The 17,050-nt window shown below is 30.2% G+C and overlaps 1 protein-coding gene across 3 annotated transcripts in view; it reads right to left on the reverse strand.

Annotated features, from left to right (window-relative positions):
- Positions 1-507: 507 nt before the first annotated feature.
- Positions 508-17,050, reverse strand: part of LOC107437369 (uncharacterized) — a 49,006-nt gene continuing 32,463 nt past the window's right edge. For all 3 annotated transcript variants that reach the window (XM_016049351.3, XM_071186747.1, XM_016049352.4), the window contains exons 3-7: positions 11,808-11,909; positions 8,067-8,151; positions 4,139-4,161; positions 2,882-2,945; positions 508-1,285 (exon numbers count right to left, since the gene is read on the reverse strand). In XM_016049351.3, coding sequence (XP_015904837.2) covers positions 1,239-1,285; positions 2,882-2,945; positions 4,139-4,161; positions 8,067-8,151; positions 11,808-11,909 — 321 coding nt within the window. In that variant the 3' untranslated portion in view covers positions 508-1,238. The remainder of the gene's footprint in view (positions 1,286-2,881; positions 2,946-4,138; positions 4,162-8,066; positions 8,152-11,807; positions 11,910-17,050) is intronic.

Consider the following 17,050-nt stretch of genomic DNA (forward strand, 5'->3'; position numbering starts at 1 on the left):
CTCTAAATAATCAGTGTATTTGAAGTCATCCTTTTAATCCATTAAGATTAGGTTCTAGAACAAGAAGATCCACTCATTAGATGAAAAGTTATTCAAAATGTTTTTTTCTTTGCGCACTTTACATTTTTACTATATTACAAGAAATATTTGTATTACATTGTTTGAAATATCAATAACAATAAACATTGCTTATTATTGGACAGTTCTCGAAAAGTGGAAGCATAACACAGATCTAAACTTTAAGCTCTGACATCTAAATTTAACTCACAGTAAAATTGTTAAAAACTTATAATTCTGTGTAGTGATGGGAAATAACAATGTAAGAGTACAGATAATAATCAGAAGAAATTATTAAGTGCTGTAACTTTTTCACTCACTTAAACTTTCTGTTTGTTGCCATTCAGCTACTTCTGGGTAATTTACTACTCAACATATATACAGGATAAATTATTTTTGGAGAAAGCATACAATTTGGCATATAAAGAAATGAAATAAAAAATGCAATCATAATTTCAAACATTACTTTTAATGTACAAAATATCCATATAGTAGAAAAAAAATGCTACAACACAGATGAAAAACCAAACATAAAAGCCAAAGTGCTTTTCATGTCCTCTAACATTCTAAATGCTTTTCAAACAAAGATTTAATCTAAATAAACGAAAGTTTATTTGCTACCATATTTGGTCTGAAGAAATTTTATAAGCACCTTCTTTGATGGACGATATAAAAGGCACGCATGAAAGGTGTCTAAAGAAATATGGCCAAAAAGTGGAATAAATTACGAACTAATTCAATTTTAACTACATTATTCTAATTAAGTTAAAAAGTATAATTCTCCATAAATTTTTTTAAAAAAAAAACGAACTCAATGGTTCAAACTACAATAATATTGCATCTCACATAAATATCACTAGACGGTACAGTTAAAGTCTGAATTATATTAAAAATAAAACTTTTTTTTAAAAAATTTAATGTCAGCATAAAAATTAGACTACTAACATACTTTTAAATGTTCAACATGTTCAATTGAAAGCTTTTACTTATTAAGGGTGAATTGTTTTATGTACTAAAAAAAAAGGAAATATTCTAAATACATAAATTTCTAGTGAAATGGAGGAAAAAGTTGTTGCTAACGTGACATGTGACATTTCCAAGATAAATTCTAACAACATTTTTAACAATATAAACAATATATATGTAGGGATGATTATCACAGTTGAAAATAAATACAAAAATTAGGATTCTGCTGCTACAGTTCTGGGCCGTAATGTTCTTCCAGGGCCTGAAAAGATAAAGTTTAATAATTAAAACAATTTATTAATAAAAATTAAATAAAAAACGTAATTATTATTATTTTTTTGCGAACTAATAAATTGTCTTGGCATTAAGGGAAATGAAGGTTATTTGCTTATGTCCGAGTTCTTGCTTGGAACGATCGTCGTTTATAAGCGACAAATTTATACACAATTTTCCGCAATGAGCCGCGATGGCTCAGTCACTATGACACTGACCTGTCATTGTGAGGAACTGGGGTTCGATCCCAAGTGGCGGCTTGCAGCCTACCCAGCTTTAGATCGATGGATACCAGCTGGTCTAGGAAGTTAAGGCGGTCTGAGAGCAGTGCCGACCACATTGTCACAATCATGCTGTTGGTCACGAAATTGTGGAGCTTTAACCTCCATGGCCCCCCCGGCTCACACCATGATGTTGCGAGAATGTTTTTTTTTTTTCCTGCAGTGACCACTCCTAAGAGGACGTCCTACCGTGAAAGAAATTTTTCGTCCCAAATTCTCTTTTACCTCAGTAACTAAGTTAAAATTTAAAGCATAGAAAAAGTGAGTTCCGATAAACCTAAGGTAAGTTTCAAATACTGAAAAGAAAATTTTAAAATATCAAAATGAAAATAAATAAGAAAATAATTTAGGACCACGTGATGGAGAAGTTCTCTTTCAATAGTTTCATTTTCATATATTCATTTTTTAATTTATTCAATTCATTTTTATATATTGAAAAACATTTTTTTTCTTCTTTTTTCAGAAATTGAAACTTATTGCTTGCTCTAGATTTTGCTTGAACTCACTTTTTCCTTTTTTTTTCTTTTTTAACTTTTAAATTAGTAATGAAGGTGGCGAAAGAGAATTTGCGATGATGAGGAATGCGAGGGGATTTCGATGCTGCGTAGTCGGTCTGGCAATGCTAATTCGACAAATGCTACAAACCACTAGAAATGTAAAACTAATTGCTTTTAAAGGTTTAGCAACCACTATTCTTAAAGCAAAAAAGAGCAATAGTTCATTGCTTCATTTAGAATATACTAAGTCGCACTTGCCAATGTCTTGCCTAAAATTTTCAATTTGCTGTTCCGGAAAGAGTTAAAAAATAACAAATTTTCAACGATTCAATTTTCAACAAACTTCCAGATCGGTTCTTTTGGTAACTGAATCCCTAAAACTATTATCAAAATTAATCATTAAAAAATAGTAAATATGGCAATAAGCAGTATAAAAAAACATCAGCTATCAATATAATAATTATATAATGGATTCTTAAAAAAAAAATGTAAAACTGTTCGAATACGTTTGATTATAAAAAAACTGAGTTTTAAATCAACTGAAAGGTAAGTATTTTAGAGCATTTTTCATTCACTAGGCCACTTTTTTTAAAAATAAAAATTGTCAAAGTACTCACAACCAATGACGTAAACTACATCATTAAAATATAGGCTGCTAAATTCTTAAGCCAATCGGAAGAAAATAAATTTTTAAAACCCGCAAAAATGACAATTTTGCGGTTTAGTCCATTATTTCATCCAATGCAATAAGCAAAGATTTAACATTGGAATACAAACAATTTAATTCAAGAGAAAATAAAATTTTACCTGCAAAAATTTTAAGATCTCCACCGTTAGCAGCTTTAATGGGTGTTGATTTTTCACTTTTTACCTAAATTTTGAAAGGAAATATGTATTATAAAATCAGTCGTTATTAATCTTTAAAACATACAATTCAACACGCACAGTAAAAAAGATTTTACTTTAATTTTTTTTTTTAAATTTACCTCCAAAACAATTTTTGCACAATTAAATAAATGTTTTAAAACTTTTTAGGCAAACGAAGGGTACAATTTTGTAATTATTTCGTGATATGAAATACAATAAAGACAAAAAAAGAATAAAAGAAAATAGTGATTAACGAAGAAAGATAAGTTAATAGTTTTATTTACTGCGCATAAGCTGCAAGTACATAAAACCCATAAAATAAGTTAAAAATAATTTTTTAAAGAAAAAAGTTCAATAAAAAAAGTTTTTAAAGAAAAATTACTCAATAAAATATTTTTAAAAATAATTGAAAAATTTAAAAAAATTGGAATTTAAAAGCCGGAAAACAAAATGAGGAAAATATATAACCTCTTTATAAGCTCACACGAATATGCCCGTAAAAAAAAACAAAAGAAAAAAAAAAAAAAGAAGAAACAAANAAAAAAAAAAAAAAAAGAGGGCACCTATTAAAGCGGTATTTTTTTTTTCTGCGGATGCTAACGTGTGAGCAATATAACGAGATTATTCCTTATTTTGCAATCCGGGTTTGAAATTAATTTTTAAATATTTTTAAAAATACTTCATTTAATAATTTTTCTTTTTCTCTTTAAAAAATTTATATATTTTTTTCCATGTTTTCTTAGTACTTTTAGCTTATATATATGTATATAATTTTTATTCAAGAAGAAAAATAAATCAAGAAAAAGAATATTTCAAAAAGAAGAATATCACGTGATTAATTTAAATTTATAGTTAGCAACTCAGCATTATCACATTTACAATATGAATAGCATGCACATAGACTACCTTTTCCTGGTAGAAATGTTTAAGCAATATATATTAAAAAAAATTACAACAATTAGAGCATGCAGTAAATTTAAAAGACAGTGTAAGGAAAACGTTTTTATTAAACCTCAAATACAAGCAATAGTACTAAGTATATTTTAAAAGAAGAGAGATTAAAATTATTACGAGACTTCAGAACTAAAACTAGAGGCAAATAAGGAAAACTCGGAGTAACTATAACTATGAGAAGGAAGTGACTTAAGAATAAGCTTTTAATCGTGACATATTAAAGATAAGAAAAAAAAGTCTTACTTCTTCTCCATCAAATCCATCTTCTGTAAAAGAAAAAGAACGGTTTAAAGACGTGTCACGGTAACTACAATCTAACTTTACCAAATAAATAAATAAAAGAAAAGCAAAAATGAATTAAAAAATATATAAAAGGAAATTGTCCAAATGCAAAGAATTCAAACATTAAACATTTGAATAGGCCAAAAATTATGAGGATTAAAAAAAATTAGGCCTTTTTCTAGCAAATTAAAAGCGAAAAAAATATTATTTCGAACTATTATAGAAAATTTTTAAAAAATTAACAAAAATATGCAATGAACTCAAATAGTAGCGATAATAATTGATAAGCTATTGAACAGGTTAAAATTCTGAAATTCATAAAAATTTCCGTTTAGAAACATTAAAATTTCAAGAAATGTAAGAACGTTAAAAAAGTTTTGTACAACGTATAAAGAGAACTGATCAAAGATTCAAGGGTTTTAAAAAAATTTGCTTTTATAACAAATGAAAAAAAAAGTAACTATATAAAAACTTTTCGAATTCTCCGTAAAATTTTTCGAATTGTTTCGAACTATCATACTAAAATGTAAAAAATTAACAAAAGTATGTAATGAATTTAAACAGTAGCAATAATAACAGATAAACTATTAAACAGGTTAAAATTCTGAAATTCGCGATGATTCTGTTTTAGAAACGTATTATAATTTCAACAAACGTAACAACGTCAAAAGAGTTAAGAAAAATCCTTGTGAAAGTAATTAAACAATTATAAGCTACGGTAAAGAATTCTTTGTATTATGTAATAACTAATTAAATATTGAATAAATCAAAAGATTTGAAGATTATAAAAACTTTTTTTAACAAATTAAAAACTCTAGAAATCTATGTAGTAGGAATGTATTATTATTCAAGAGTTATTGAATGACTTAGAGAATTTTGATCATCAGAGCTTTCTTTCGTGTATTTTTTTTCCCGATCGCATTATGAATTTATCGAAAATCGTTCTTTTTGGTTTAGTGTTATCAAATCCTCACATCAATATGTTTTTCTCAAAGTTACTTTTTCTGCTTAATCACAATGCAAATAATGATCAAAAACTACTTATTCAAGTTAAATGATTCAACAGAAATTCCAACGGCGTGACTTTAGAAAATTAGAATTTCTGAAAACGATGAAATATTTAGGATTTTATTATTTTTGTTCAGTTAAAAAAATAAGAGTTTTACTGTAAAATTTATGTTTTGCATTGTTTTAATGAAAGCGGAGCAGTTTTTTCCTACTTATAGTACTTTCCTCTTTTCTTTTAAACAAGATTTTTAAATTTTAAAGCACTGTTTCTATTTTAATGAAAAAAAGACATGTTTTTTTTTAAATGCACATGAGCCATTCGATAGTGACAAAAGTAAGACTTGTAGATTTTTGACATGTTTATTCATTAAAATAGTTTTCTTTTTTGTGCAAAAAAGTTGTTTGGCATAATATTAACTTCGGTGAGTTAAAAATTTGGTATTTGCAATTCGAGAAGAAGATCACTGATACACAGACACATCACGTGATCTACGATCTCTGCGCCCACTGATCGTCTATAACAGTGGTGCGCAAACTTTTTTCGACTGCGACCCCTTCTGTAGAGAGAAAATTTTCGGCGACCCCTAGAGATAAATGTTCACAAATACGATGTATATTTCGCGCATTTCTTTCGTTTCATCGAATAAAAACATCATCATATTTAACTCATATTAATTTTTATTTATAATTTTAAGAAAATACTTTTTGTATAACTCAAAAATCAGTAATTGCCCTTTAATGAGATGTATGTGGCTGCAAGTTTCTAATTATCTCATCGATGTTTGGATGTATGTTACTAATTGCAATTCGCATACCATCTTCAGGGTTTAAACGCGAGCGGTATTTAGTTTTTATTGAAACTAGTTTGCTAAATCCAGTTTCACATAAATACATTGATGCAAATTGTATTAACACTCTGATGGCATTCTTGCATAAAACGGGATATTGTTTTTCCACGGATAGCCAGATAGAGAATACATTACGCATTACGGTCAAAGAAAGAGTAGACAGCATGAAATTGCGATTAAACAGTTAGTGGCGGCGCTTCACTCTTTATATGTACACTGTATAGTATGCAGCATGCAGGGATAATGCATTTCATAAAAAATTGGCGACCCCCAAAAAACTTCTGGCGACCCCCACAGGGGTCGCGACCCCTAGTTTGCGCACCACTGGTCTATAAGATGGCGAGTCGAAATAAATCTCTCCACATAAATTAGAATTATGTAACATGAAGTTAATTAAATATAATGCCGTATCCCAAGTCGGATTTGTTAAGATAAAATTTTTTTCTTGTCTACGTCTTTTACTTAGATTTATTATTTGTTTAGATATTTTATTGTACTCAGATTATTTTTGCTTTGTGAGTCTGATAACTTCGATGCATAATTAATTTGTTTATGTTCTATATGACTTCGCTTCTGTCTTTGTTCTAAGTAAGAAATAAATAGTGAAAGAATTGAAATCTTTGTGAAAGAATATAGAATGTGCCATTTAAGAGAAATGATACTTGATGGGCTTGGTTAACTCGAAATAGAATCGAAAGAACAGTTGCTAACATAAATAAAAGTCATGTTTCAACAACCAACAAAATATTTTTTTGAATCAGGAGTAGTTGGCATCTTTGTCTTGAGTATTTACGGTTTCGATATAATTTTTTTTGTAGATATTTTATGACTCTATTTCGCTTAAATTTTGCATTTTGTTACCTAAACTGGCATAGCTTAAAAAGGTATTAAAATTTGTCTATCTTAGAATTCGAAATATTAATTATTATTTAATAAAACAATAAAAAATTATAAAAAAAATTATTTTAACTTTATTTTTGAATAAATGAATTACATAATTGTGCGCAAAATTTTTTAGATTCACTTATAAAAATTCCAGATATTATGCAAAATGCACAAAAATGTTAATTAAACCCTATCTTTTCCCCTCCATTTCTCATGCCCGTGATATTTCCTTGCCAGAGTGTTCAAAAGTAACATGCCAAAAAAACTAAAACAATCTATTTCTCACACCGGGCATCATGTTTACTTCTCAATATATGCTCCAGATGGCAGGACCAGGCTATTTGTAAATTGTGAGCAAATCTTCAAGTGTCTTCAAAGAGTTTCCAAAAGCCGTCTTCAATTTATTGTGACAGCTGAAGCCTCTCCTACAGGAAGCTGTGATCACTGGTAGAGTAGCACAAAAATTTTATAATCTGGCGACTATCTCTGGGAAAACCCGAAACATAACACTATTAAACTTATCAATGTTCTCACATAAATACTCAAACTTTTCCAATGAATATTAGTGAAGTGAATATAAACTTGAATTTCGCTTACTCTTCTAACACAACATTCACTTGCTTAAAACACTTTTAATGTTTAAAACATTTTGTTTAACATCCACCTGTTTGTTATAGATTTGGGTTTAAATGCATGTCGTTTTCTTTTCTTTTTTATCTACCTCATCCCAAATTCAAGAATTTTTTCCCTTGGAAAGCCAGTCCGAGGCATCAAAAATACGCCAAAATTTTAACACATTTGATGAGATACGTTGTAGTATTTTTGTGATGCACATTTTATTAACCTCTCTTTTAAAGTCTGAAAATATTACACCGAATTTATAAATTTTATTAACTGAATACTCAAAAGTCCAGGAAAAATACGGTAGTTTGATTTGAAACAACATTTTATAAGGCAGAACTCAATCGCCAGTGGCGCCAATGACGAAGGGATATTTCACACGTTCTGAACTACACTACATAATTAGCATATTTGAAGTCACCATTTTTAAGCTTTTTTTAATGCTAACTGTATATACACTTTCGTCAAAATTTTTTTATCCTGTGTTTATTTGTACAAATTAAAAAATTTCTGAGTATATGAATTACCTTGAGGGTGACAAGAAGTTGCAACAGCAACCAAAAATTGCATCATAGCATCTAGCATTGAAAATTTGGAAAGGAATTCTCCACTCTGAAAAGAGATAGCATAAAATAAATTTTAATGTTCTAAAATTTTTTTTTAACATTAAATAGGAAAAAAACACTAATATTAACAGTCTATATTTTCTACATTCTAAACATATAGTGTAAACAGATGAAGGTGAAGTAATTCGCAAAAAAGATATAAAAGGCTTATAAAATAATTCTATCGATTTGTTCTCCATCTTGCTCATTTGGGAAAATGGTCAAAATTTCGAATGGAAATCAACTTTGTTTGCGCCCTTTAGGAAATAATGGAAAACTAGTCAAATTTTTATTCAGTGACGTAGCTAAGTTAACTGTTAACCGTGCTTAAAACCAAAACTTTAATCTTTTACTCATCATACTGCTTCGCTATTGCTCTGAATACATTTTATTTCATAATCGTTGTTGAACAGCCGAACCAATTTTTGGGTTTACGATGTTCAACTTCGAAGCCTTTTAATTTAAAACCCAATCCAAAAGACAAGGAACTCCTGAACCAAGTATCGGAAGAAATTTGCCTTCGTGGAGGACTTTTTTTTACAGAACTAATCAGCATTTGCATTACAGGAACAGAAAAACTACGGAAACCTCCCACGGTTAGTCTGACGGCAAGGGAGCTCTAACCCATAATCCGTCTATCACTAAGGATAGTTTGCATCAGCTCTGTGGTCAGTGCCGAGTGCGGAATTCAAATCAACCAGCTATCGCCAGGATACGAATCCAGTTCACCTCATTGGAAAGGGATTGCTCTACTTCTTGAGCCACCACGACTCTGGATATATATTTTATTTATTAACCGTCGTAAAACAGCCGACCCAATTTCGGGCTTACGACTATCAATGTTTAGCTCCGTAGCCCTGTAATTTTGAACCAATCCAGAAGACAAAAAAAACTCCTGGATCAGTAGGGGAGAGTGGGGTCAATTGAAACATGGTACGATTGTAACAGAGCAAAAATTTNCAGTACCCCCAGAGATATTGATTTGTTTTGGAAACATGGAGGACTTTTGCGAGTCGACAGTTTTAACGTGCATCAGTCACCATTTACTACACGACTAGTCTTCTGTCTGCGGGGATTGAACTCACAATCTCTTGGACATGGGCCCAGAACAAAAACCGGTTTTGAAGCGTATGAAGAGGTTTTCAAAACGCGAATGGTTCGAAGATTCAGAACGGTTTGGGTAACGAGCTTCGCACGCTTCATAACAGGGGCCCGTTGAAGAGGAGGCGTGGGTACTGATAGTGATCTTCAGCTCTGACGTCATACATCGAATCTATGTTTCAGCTAGTCTTGTGTTAGTTATATGCTGTGTTGATTCTAACGTGTTATAAATCATATATAAAATCTTCGAAAGTCACTTTACTTCATGACCTGGGAGAGAGAAATTTTACATAATTGTTTTATAAATAATATCCAGTCATATNGCCTGAAATTGCGTCTTGGGGACGATTGATACAATAAGTAAAGGGACGATTGTAACAGTTGAAAATAAATAATTTATGTTTACAAACCATTACTTAACTCTTTAAGAACCACCAATAGCTTCCTCTATCATTTATATTACGTTGCATGTGCATTATTTTATTTGTCACCTTTCACAGCATAAATTAAATTTTTTAACCCCTTAAAGTTAAAAGTTTAACCCTTTAGGCCTCTGCTCATTATTATTTTTACTCCTAAAATATCACTACTATTTTGATCAATAACAAAATATATCACAACTATGATAATACGTATAATTAACTATGTTTTAGTTGGATTTATGAACTGTTACAATTGACCCCGTAAGTGGGGACAATTGTAACAAGTGCACGTCTGTCAAAAATTGTTAATAACTAATATGATAACATTTAAAATAAGGTATTTATTTTTTTTTTCTAGTAGAGGATAGTCTACTTTACTCGTCTGTCAATTAAAACTAATAATATGTTGGATTTTTTGCTAGTTAAAAATAGTTAAGTAAGAAATGTTACAATTGACTCCACTCTCCCCTACCCCAGAGGTATGATTTGTAATGGAAACATGGAGGACTTTGTGACTCGACAGTTTTAACGTACACCAGTCACCATTTACTACACGGTTAGTCTTCGGACGGCGGGGATTGAACTCACAACCTCTTGGACATGGGCCCAGAACAAAAACCGGTTCTGAATGGTGTGAAGAGGTTTTCAAAACGCGAATGGTTCCAAGCCTCATAACGGTCTGGGTGTTGATTCTAACGTGTTATAAATCATATATAAAATCTTCGAAAGTCACTTTACTTCATGACCTGGGAGAGACAAATTTTACATCATTGTTTTATAAATAATATCCAGTCATATGTCCAGTCATTATCAATCTCTAATATTGATTTGTTAAAAAGAAATGTTGCATATTAAAACAATGGTAGCTTTGTTAATTGGTATTATCCTGGATGATGAGGATAAATAAAAATAATTCTAGTGATAGAATTTTAAAATAGTCTCGTAAGCAATAGTCACGTTTTGTTAAATGCACATCAATTGAAATATTTTTACAATATCAGTTATAAAAATGAATTCTTTTTAAATTGTAAAGAACTTGTTAAAACTTGTAAGTGGTTTCAAGTCAAGTTTTGAGGTGAATTGATTTTCTATATTTAAAAAGACATTTAGTTACTTGTTTTGCATAAAAACATGATTTTTTTATAGTTGAACTATTTAAATGTATCAAGATTTAATTTTTCTTACTCTGCTTGCGAACACTTTGAATTATAAATATGCAATAATAACTAAATAACTGGAAATAATAACTAAATAAATTTTCCTTTAATGAAATTCAACTATTATATTTTCGATGAAAAGAAGATTCCCTTTCAAGCAGAGCTTAAAATTTAATGGATGAATTAATCTCTTTAGAGCACACTAAAATCTAAATAGAAAGTGAAGAAACGTAGATAGATCATGATGCGGGACGTCACGAAACGAATGCCGTGGCACCCTGAACTAATAACTCTTCCTTTCTATGCGGCCTTGTTCAATACCGATTTTCGTTTTCATTTAGAAAATATCTACGTTTTAGTTCTCTGTCGGTTTTTTTGCTTCAAAATTTCGTCCCAAAAGAAAATTTTTATTGCTGAAAATTAATAAATGCTCTATCCTAAATTCAAAAAGGTAAAATATTTTTGTCAGCAAGCAGTTTCTTGCTTGACCTATTGATGGTGAAATATGTGATGTCCCCGTCCACTGATCTCTAGTTTTCCCAGCAGAGCCCCCAAGTTTTATCTTAAAAAAAAAAAAAAAAAAAAAAAAAAAAAACGATCGATGTTTGAAATGTCACATGTCATGCAGCTTTAGTTAAAATTTTATTACTCTACATAGTTTTTAAAGAGGTCAAGTATCAGATTGACGATACCTTTGACAATCGTATCGCGATAAATACTGAAAACGATTTAAACTTATCGAACATGAAGCTCCAGTAGAGATTTGAGTGCTCTAGCTAGTTGAAAAGTGATCAAAATATTGGTTGCAAGACATCGTCAGAGATATGAAATGGAGTTAATAGAAATATAGTTATGAATTATTTTCATATCTACTAAGAGTATCGTGAAACAGAGAAAAAAAAACCGTCAGTAAAAAAAAAGCAAACAAACTGTAAATAATAATTTAAAAAAATTGTTAAGAGTAAACTAAATAAATACTGTACCTTAAAGTCGGCAAACATATTAGTTACAGTTTTTGGTAAAGTTGCGAACCAATTCCATACCCAAAGTAGAACAACTGTTGGACCAGAAACGGATTTTTCCATCTTTAAAGGAAGTAAAATAGAGATTTTAATACATTGCTTAGAAAGAAAATCTCAAAATGATAATAATATTATTTTTGCTAGTAATTTTACCTTATAATAAAAAAAAGATAATTACAAATTGAATATATATACATGTTTTCATAAAATATTATTTACGTATAATATTTCCTGTAGTTTTGAATGAAAGTTTATATAATATTTTTTGCTTAACTTCAAATGAGTTAGATGTCTTCCTTGTATGACTTTTTCTATGCTATGAACGCTAAAGTAAAAATCCAAAAAAACTGTTAAAACAAAATTTATTTTTGAATTTTTTTTTTGCTATAGGTAGTTGCAGTATACGAAAATATCAAAATATTCATTATTAATAAAAATATCAATTTTTTTTTTGTAGCGTTGATTTTTTTATTGCACGGTAGATTACTCACTTTCAAGCGAGTTTATAATGAAGTGGAAAAAAAAAAACTGATTTTTACTCTATTAAAAGGTCATATTTAGGGATGTGTTTAGTCATTTTAACTTAAAGACCACACCTTACTCGGGAGGTTAAGCAATAATCGACCTCTAAGAAGTTTTTTGAATAATGTAACTCGTTTCGAGAACTATTTTCATGATTTTTCAAACAATAACAATGCATTATAATAAATAAATAAATTCACGCGTAACATATAAATAAATATATGTTACGCGGTATGTTTAGAAATAAACAATTAATTATAATATGAATTAAATATGGTGTTGCAAGAGTTTATGGCAATTGATGCTCACGACTAAAAACCATAAGAACAAACTTTAATCTTTTTTCTTTCCTTCAAAAAATGCCTTCATAGCTTGAATTTTAGCTACACATTTTTAAAAAAAATTTTTTTCTAGATTCTTCAGCCTGTTGAATAGAAATTTAAAATTATTAAGGAATATAGTTAAAAGCCAAGGAACTGGCCGTTGCAACTTATAACCAAGAAGGAAAAAGTCACAGCGTTAATCGATTCTGTAGGAATTGGGAAAATAGTGATTGTGAAAGAACTTGATGCTCATATGTAGAATGAGTTTGAAAATTTGGAAATTAGACAAATTGTCATATTATCAGATATTCTTAGAAAAACGCCATTGTTTTCGCAAAAAAAGGAAGAAAAAATAAATAATTTTTTTAAAATTTATAAATTGCGTAATTAAACGTGCGTAAGTTCGATAACAGTAAGCCCTTTTTTCTAGGCACGCATAAAATCTGTTCTCTTGATAACTTCCTTTAATTTTTATAAGATTTAATTTATAAAAAAATTAACAGCTTGTTGTTTCTAATGCCGCTTGCTATGGGCATCCAAGCGGTTCTTAAGGCAGAAGACGCGCTTCTTGTTTTTCAGTGGCACCATCTATAGCCAAGAATGCTACTTATGCCACACACACGTCACAGCCCGTTATACCAGGAGGATCAATTCATCCACCCACAGATTGTAATTTTAATCTGAAACAGAGAACGATCAATCTCTAATTCAGTACCCTCAGAGGTTGATACCCGAAGTTGAAGATGACCCATTTTGGGGATTACGACTCTATGTTCAATTCCGTAGCTTTGCGATTTTGAACACAACGCAGAAGACAAGGGAACTCCTAACTTAAGCAATAGATGTTTCAATAATTTTAATAAGATTACTAATAAAAGGTTTTTGGTGGTTACTTCTCTCGAAATGTCAGAGTATTTTTTTCATTTCTTTTTTCAAAATAAATCAAATTAAACAAAAATATTTACGAGTAAATTTAAGACTATTTTTCAGATTTAAGAGGAAATGTATTCGAGCTCTTGGAACAATCACGGTATGATGTCTAAATAAGACTCATTGCGTCGTAAAAAAATGAATATATATATAAAAAAAGACAGGATTTCTTTGTTTGAATCTAAAAGGAAGTAATTTGTAAAAAAATAGTTTCAGGCGTGATTACTCTCCTTATGTGGAAAATTTAGGTAGCTTGATGCAATAGTTCAATTTGCCTCAATTTGATAAAAATATTTCTACAATATTTCAGAATTTTTAAATATTTTATTATTTTAATACTCCACAGTTTTTAATTAAAAATATATGATTTTTAAAAAATATGAAGAAATTTTTGTCAATTCTAATAAAAGAAGCTAATTCGAAACAACTGTAATTTCAATTTCTTACTCAAACTTTTTTTTTAATATTTCAAACGCATTTTTAACATGTTTAATAAAGACTATAAAAATAATTTATTTATGAAAAATACTGAATTTGGTTTTTAAATTTTGAATAAAAGGTTAGCTTTCAACTACTACAGTAAAATAATTTGTTATTGTAGTAGTTGTACATGATTTTTTCGCAAGCAATTTTAATTTTATTTAGCGTCATTTTCTCGGTGCAGTGTCACTTGCGTTGGCGTCGAGAAAATCGGATGGATGAATAAAATTTACCGTCAATAAAAATGACCCTTACACACATAATTTTATGTAAAAGCAAATTAAAAAATTATGAATAATAGAACTATTTATATAGAACTGCTATAATTTATATATATTACTAATAAATAAACAATTATGCTTTCTGCTTAAATTCGCTTTTAATTTTAAATCATAAAAATGAGTTTACTTTTAAAAAAATGAAAGATTTATTTGAATTGAATGTTGGGTTTAATGGCACAAAGTCCACAGAAGGACATGCTGCGCCAAACGAACGGTTTTAAAATAAAATCCTAGGTAGATGTATACTACAAGTTTTTCCCATCAAAATCACACGGATTTTATAAAACTGAATACAACGAAACCAACGCATTCAAGAGTGAGTAAAACAAGATAAAATTTAAATGTAGTTAAGTATCATAAAACAGTTGCATTCAAAGCTGAATAAAATCACATAAAATTGTAAATAGGATAAAAACAGTTATATACAGTATAAGAGCCCAATTGCGCGTAGAAACGCAAAAATGTTAGGATGATGGCAGTCACCTAACAAATCCTGCAGTGTTAAAATGGAACTACCAAAAAAGGTTAAACGATGACGGTTAAAACATGGGCAATAAATTAAAATGTGATGGATTGTGAGTAAAACGTTGCAAGTATTGCAGTGAGGTTCATCAAACAGCAAGTGAAGGTGGGTCAATCGAGTGTAGCCAATTCGAAGACGAGTAAGTTTGACGTCTGCCCTACGATTACGTAGCACAGGCAATGGATCTAAATCAATTTTTATAGCGCGCAATTTATTATTAATTTGGAGGTCCCACTGCTGCAACCATAGAGACTTCGTTAGCTGTCTTACGTGTGTTTTTATATCTTGGTATGGTATAGACAGAGAGAAAGGGTTTGTAGCAGATCGTGCGGCAACATCGGCCAAGTCATTGCCTGGAATTCCGACATGACTTGGAACCCAACAAAATAAAATATCAAACCCATTTCTATGAAAAGAATTTAACAGATGATGTATAAAATTTAAAATTGGGTGAGTCGATTCTTCGAAATGTCCCAATTGGCGCAACACGCGCAAACTATCTGAATAAATGCAATATTTTCGAGTAGGCAGTGATGAGATCAATCGCAGAGCTAAAAGAATAGCTAGAAAGATTTATTTGATTGAGATGCTTAGTTTGTACTAAACTAACTTTTTATTCTACTGTCACATGAGGTTGTCAATGTCTTTCAACAATCGTCAAAAAGAGCCCTTTAATTAAGAGCTCGTGATTATTTCGAATACATTTGAATCGACTGATTTGTTTTGTTAATATTTTTTCGTGTTTCCTTAATTGACCTTTTTCCGCATTTGGAGCGGGGATCTGATGGTCTATCCCAGGGATGGGGAAACTACGGCCCGCGGGCCAACTGTGGCCCGCCGGAAGATTTTATCCGGCCCGCGGACAGAATTTTAACTAGCCGATCAGTGGCGAATATATCTACTTTGTTTAAAACTATTTTTGTTGATTTCTTTTTTAACAAAGTACTGATGACCTTTTCACTTTCTCTATTTTTGTTCTACAAAACATAAATTAATCAAAATAGTTAGCACAAACAGCTTTAACTGGTAAAATGTTGACAGCAAAAGTTCTTTATAGAATAGCTGTAGATTAGCTCCAACTAGTATTTGTCTTTCTCGAGGAGCAGACATATGGAATCTAATATAGGTGAATTGTACTTCACATGAGGCTGACTACGCGTTTTAAGTTCCAACGAACGGATTTTTCTGCCGGCTCTAGTTCTAACATAATTTACTGCGTATGGAAACGTTGCACACATACAACGTCATTGTAAATAATGGTGAAATTAGTAAATGTATAAAATGGCTACTGCCTTTCTGAGTTATTTGTAAACATTTTGTATCCCAAAATGGCAACTAAAAAACGCTAAGTTGATGTAGAGTGACATGCACTCAATGAAGAATTGACTTTATTTTATTTCAGAAGTTTTTACTCGGCCCACCAAACTTTTTTTTCTAGATTTTTGGCCCACGACCCAAAATGTTTGCCCATCCCTGGTCTATCCTATAGGTTTTCTTCAACACTAAGTCTATGGAAAAAATTCAGTGCCTCCTAAAAGTGGTCTCAAATAGAGGAGGTCGCTATGCAGAGGTGGTCTTTCTTACAGGTTTTAGTGCATATAATAAACATATTCTAGGATCCAATCATTATAATTCAGGGGTACCTCAAATATTTTAATTAAGCAGTACAGACGATACTTTCAAATTACTAAATCACACATAAAAAGGTACTTATTAATAAAAATATTTTTTTTTTTGGTGGATTATAATTTACTAGTGGGCTGCGCCCCCTGCTCGCTAACGCTCGCAAACCCCCGAAAATTGCTACGCAATCTTATATGGTTTGCTTCGCAAACCAAGCTCGCTTCCCTCGCTACTATCTAATGTACTTTGCAAATGCACAAAATTCTAAGAATTCAAAACAATCATTCAAATCCTTATAACAACTTTGTTTTTTAAAAAAAATTACATCTTTTTAGTAAATACAAAGTCATTAAAATAAATTTGAATTCAAATAAATGACATGTAATTCGTTAAACCCATTAGAAATGTGCTATAGTATAAAATCTTAAGATAAAATTTCTAAAACTGATATCTCTTTAAAAAGGTCAAAACTTTGGCGATAATTAAGTCTATTAAAAATTGAAATAAGTGAATTGCAAAGGA

This window comes from Parasteatoda tepidariorum, chromosome 10 (genome assembly GCF_043381705.1).
Source record: "Parasteatoda tepidariorum isolate YZ-2023 chromosome 10, CAS_Ptep_4.0, whole genome shotgun sequence".
Taxonomy (NCBI): domain Eukaryota; kingdom Metazoa; phylum Arthropoda; class Arachnida; order Araneae; family Theridiidae; genus Parasteatoda; species Parasteatoda tepidariorum.